Here is a 4786-nt window from a genome sequence, read left to right as displayed (position 1 = left end):
ACAAACAAGTGCCAGAGGCTTGTTTAAAATTCAAACCTATTAGCACTAGAAACTGTAGAGCCAAGTGCCAATACTGCTGGTCAGTGTGAAAAGTAAGGGGTTAGAATTAGCCTCAGTAGCACTAATTTCATTTCTTAACTACTTCATGAATTAAAGTTTCATTTCTTGATGCATTTGTCCACATCTGCTTCTCCAGGTTTAGTTACTGATTTATCTATTGTTTTTTTATTATTATTATTATTATTATTGTTATTATTAATTTCTTAGCAGACGCCCTTATCCAGGGCGACTTACAATTGTTACAAGATATTACATTATTTTTACATACTATTACCCATTTATACAGTTGGGTTTTTACTGGAGCAATCTAGGTAAAGCTATGGGCCCTATCCAGAAGCACAGCACAAAGCAAGGCAATAATACATAAACAGTAAAAATAAATAAGAACATAAGAGTTTACAAACAATAAATAAATAAACACCAGGAAGCAATTGAGACTGTAGGTGGTTAGGAAACTGGCTCCATTTTGACTCCCTCATGGGCCTTGTCTAATCTGAAGATGGCAGACACTAGGACACGGTTTCCCACCCTAAACAGAGTCTGGTCCATTCCATGAAGATAACCAGTTTGTTGCACCAATAAGCCAGATACCAGCAAACTCATTTTGCAGATGGGTCTGTTCTAGAGTTTCCTTACTCGCCAGCAGCCTGGCTCACGGCTTACCCAATGCAAAAGAAGTTACATTTTCATGGACTGGCCCTTCTGTTTACAGGGTGAGGAAACTGGAGCCAGTCTGACCCCCTGAGGAGTTTACGTTGTATGCCAGCTATAGAGAATCTGGAGACAGTATGCTGGCTACATGGACTCAGTTTTCAACCCATACATATATATATATAAAAAAAAAGCTTTTCAGAAAGTGTTTGTGTGCCTTTGCGCTGACTTCCGATTGAGAGCCTGTATAAGAGTTTTGTTTCCATTTTGCCCCCCTCCTCCTCTTCCCTCGCTCATAACAGGCTGCACTTTCTCTTCTGCTTGATCTCGGGAGGCTCCAGCGCCGCGAGAATCGCCTCATCGAAAACGTTCTTTAAACCGCGCTGCAACGAGACAGAACAGAGATGCAGTCAGCAAAGAGACAGAAATAGATAGACACCGTTGTCTTACTTACTGGAGTACAGGCGGATCACTCCACCCATTTGACTACTCACTGATACAGACAGGTATGTCTTCTTTACCTGTGTGAGGGCAGAGCACTCCACGTATTTGACGGCCCTCAGGTCCCGTGCTAGCTTCTCAGCGGTTTCGGGTGCGAGAGGTCTCTGCTTGTTCTTCGCCAGCTTCTCCACAGTATTGGGGTCGTCGCGAAGGTCAACCTGTGTCCCCACCAACAGGAAGGGGGTGCGGGGGCAGTGATGAGAGATCAGAGGAATCCACTGAGAGAGAGAGAGAGAGAGAGAGGTGAGCACAACACACAGAGAGAGGTGTACCTTCTCTGATGTTCTCAAAGGAGGCGGGGGGGGGGGGGGTTAGGGAGAGATGGGGAGAGGGAGGAGCGCTGTACCTTCTCTCGGACGTTCTCGAAGGAGGAGGGTGAGACGACAGAGAAGCAGACCAGGAAGACGTCAGTCTGAGGGTAGCTGAGTGGACGCAGCCGGTCATAATCCTCCTGACCTGCAGAGAGAAATCAGGAATAAAAATCAGCAGGTTAACCCTATGCTGCCAGAGTGCTTTAAAATCGATCCTATATGATCGATGACCTTTCATGTCATAGCTCAGCCATAAAGTCACCAATCTTTGGTGATTTGTCAAATCACCAAGCAAATGTGAACTTGATTTTGTAGAAAAAGAAATTACTTCACTTACAACTTCTCATATTTTACCAGATGGATCAACCTGATAAATCTCACAAGGCTAGTTAACAAACATAGTTTCTGAAATGTTACTGATCAAACCTTTTATATGTATTCCCAATTCATATATTAATTTTATAAAAACTCAGCCGCAAAAATCATACACAATCTCTGCTTAACTCAATCAGATATTGTAAATACAAGGTTCATACAGTTTTTCTGAGTTTGACATTGTTTTCTATGTTGATAACTAAAACCAACTGTAAAAAATAAAGTTTTTGCATTAACAGTTTATTTAACTGTATAATAAACAAGTCTAAATTATACTCACTTCTATAGATTAGCTCTGGACCAGTAACCTTTCTTATTCAGTAACACGAGTCAGTTTTGGTATCTATAGGTGAATGTTTCATTCTAAAAGCAGTACACAATTCACTGTTTTAATCAATGTCAGAAGCAATGGTCAAAGAATTTTGTGTCAATCATAGGTGCCTAACTTTGTTAAACAGTAGGGGGGCAAACTGAAGAACTAACTGCTGAGCGTAGAGAAGCAAATATTTGTTTTATTTTTTTACAATTAAGAACCTAAGAAACCAAGCAAACCTTGCTGTTGTGAAGTTACGGTTTCAGTAATTGCAAACCTACAAAATTGGGCAGATGTTTCAGCATAAAATGTACAGTATGTAGCCTACTTACTGAGCACACATTAAATGCAAATACATACAAGTCTCTGCACAGTGCTACACCTAGAATTCCCACATGTAGTTTATTAAAAGAAAATGTTAAAGAAAAGCAAATACTGTTCTTTAGAAGGTAATTATTCCCCAAGTAAGGCAGTTAAATACTTGCCATGTCAAAAGCACTGTTTTACTATATAAAAAAGACTTCACTCTGAAGTAAAAGACTTTTTTTTTGCTGAATAAAACAATTTCAACAGTATAAACTTAGTTGAAGGAAGGACCAGTCAAGAGTTGTTAAAATTGTCTTATTGATCTAAAAACTTGTGTCTGCCTTTGTGTTTGCTTCTAAATATGGTCCACTGAGTTTGAGGGCAAAATAATAATGTAACTGCCATTTATTGCTAGTTTTAAAATATTTATATTTTTTACTTTAATATTCAGGCAAGTTTTACACTTGCTTCAGATTGGGTACATTATTTTTTATCTTTAACCAGGGTTGACAGTGTGCAGAATGGTGGGGAGAGTATAAGCAAACAGTTTAATTACCTTAAGATTCAGGTGCGTGGCTTTAAAGTAAGACTAAACTATTGTAATTATTTATACACAAATAAACTTACTTGAAAAACGTCAAGCAAATTCCTGCTTGGTTTGCTTTAATGAGTAGTACACAACAAGCTTCAATATGAAAGCTGAAAATGTATTTTAATAAAGTTTATTAATAATAATAATAATAATAATAATAATAATAATAATAAAAACAACAAAAAAAACATTTCTAAAGTAAAAACAGGATTCTGTTATTTTGCAATAGTGTGGCTTCAGAGTATTACCAGTGCTTAATAGCAGCAACATTTTATTTAGAAACCAGTCATTTTTCAATATTTTTTTGGGAGGTGTGAAAAATATATATAATAAATTCCACAACAATATTGTTGGAAACAGCTACTTAATGGCTTTCTGTAGATATATTGAGTTTTAATTTCTGACTTAAGGTTGCCAGACTACAAGCGCTAAACACAAAGTGGTCATATTCATGCCCATATATGGTCATTCTGCTTAGGCAGCAAAGGGTTAAATCAATATGAAAATTATGGTAATCGTGAATAATTTAAAATAAATTTATTTTAAAAACATGGAGTGAAAATGACCCCCAATTCGTCCCATGCCTCGACATCGGTGCACAGTGCTTCCATGAGGACCGTGGCAGGACCCTGCCCCCTCAGCCGCACTTACCCGCGGTGTCAAACAGCCCCAGGGTGTAGGGCTCCCCCCCAATCATCACCGTCACCGCGTAGTTATCAAACACCTGCAGAGAAACGGCCAGTCAGAGACATGACCCCGCTGAACAAGACTAGACACAACAAGGTTGGGAATGAGACTCCCACTGCAGAGCAGGGTTTACCAAGAGTTTAATAAGACACACCTGTGCTTGTTACCTATACACTGTGGCTAATCAAGTAATAGTAAAACCTGGAAGTGTAAAACTGCTGTTCAATAGGAGTCTTCTTGCCATCCCTGGAAATGTACATGCTATTAAAATGACATTGAAAGGTCTTAGCTGCGAGTTTGCTGGTACTCACCGTTGGCACGTACTCAGAGGGGAACTTGTTTGTGGTGTAGGATATGAGGAGGCAGGTTTTACCCACCGCTCCATCCCCCACCACAACACACTTTATCGTCTGCATCTTATGACAGGAGGGCAGTCACACGCTCCGGATAAGAATCTCTTTAGAACTCTATAGGGATGTGGTACGGAACACAAACAACTTTAAGAGCTGTATGTACTGCAAATGTGCATTTATACAAATCAATACCTGCTGTCAGTTGATTGAGGGATGAGCTTGTACCTGTTACAGTAGAAAGTCAAGTCGTTTCAGATAAACATTCATCAGTCAGTCAGTATAAATATGCTATGCATCTACATCAGTTACAATCAAAATCGAATATTGCCTAGAAATCTGCAAACAATGAGGATTATCATAAAAAGACTTTTGGCAAAATGTCAGTTTAGTTTGCTTTGAAAGTGCAGTTCTCTTGGTTTCAGAATCAAATAAGAGCAGTTCATTCAATGCAGTCTGGGGGTGGCGGCAGGTAATGTTTCTGTCCTGTAAGGCTCCTCAGTGCATAATGTTTCTGTCCTGTAAGGATCCTCAGTGCATCTGCAGCTTGTCTTCCACAGGAACGCAATCCCAACCAAACAAAGGCTCGTGCTCAACTGTGAAAGAAAAGACAAGCAAACAAACAATGTTAATTCAAGTG

The 4786-nt window shown here is 39.3% G+C and overlaps 1 protein-coding gene across 1 annotated transcript; it reads right to left on the bottom strand.

Annotated features, from left to right (window-relative positions):
• Nucleotides 1-778: 778 nt before the first annotated feature.
• On the bottom strand, nt 779-3870 carry LOC117424587 (cell division control protein 42 homolog). The gene is made up of 4 exons (XM_034041076.2): nt 3761-3870; nt 1559-1668; nt 1233-1430; nt 779-1094 (listed from the first exon to the last, which is right to left on the bottom strand). The coding sequence occupies exons 1-4, from the start codon at nt 3804-3806 to the stop codon at nt 1005-1007; spliced, it is 444 nt and encodes a 147-aa protein (XP_033896967.2). The 5' UTR covers nt 3807-3870; the 3' UTR covers nt 779-1004.
• Nucleotides 3871-4786: the final 916 nt, after the last annotated feature.

The sequence above is a fragment of the Acipenser ruthenus genome, chromosome 19, assembly GCF_902713425.1.
Source record: "Acipenser ruthenus chromosome 19, fAciRut3.2 maternal haplotype, whole genome shotgun sequence".
NCBI lineage: Eukaryota > Metazoa > Chordata > Actinopteri > Acipenseriformes > Acipenseridae > Acipenser > Acipenser ruthenus.
This window is presented reverse-complemented; position numbering and strand designations above follow the sequence as displayed.

What these genes read in the sequence shown, in the direction of transcription:
- LOC117424587 (XM_034041076.2), bottom strand. Translation starts at nt 3,806, where the DNA reads ATGATTGGGGGGGAGCCCTACACCCTGGGGCTGTTTGACACCGCGG. An exon ending in TCGAGAACGTCCGAGAGAAG is followed by an intron (nt 1,431 to 1,558) that starts GTACAGCGCTCC and finishes TCTCTCTCTCAG; the next exon opens with TGGATTCCTCTGATCTCTCA. An exon ending in AGTGCTCTGCCCTCACACAG is followed by an intron (nt 1,095 to 1,232) that starts GTAAAGAAGACA and finishes GTCTCGTTGCAG; the next exon opens with CGCGGTTTAAAGAACGTTTT.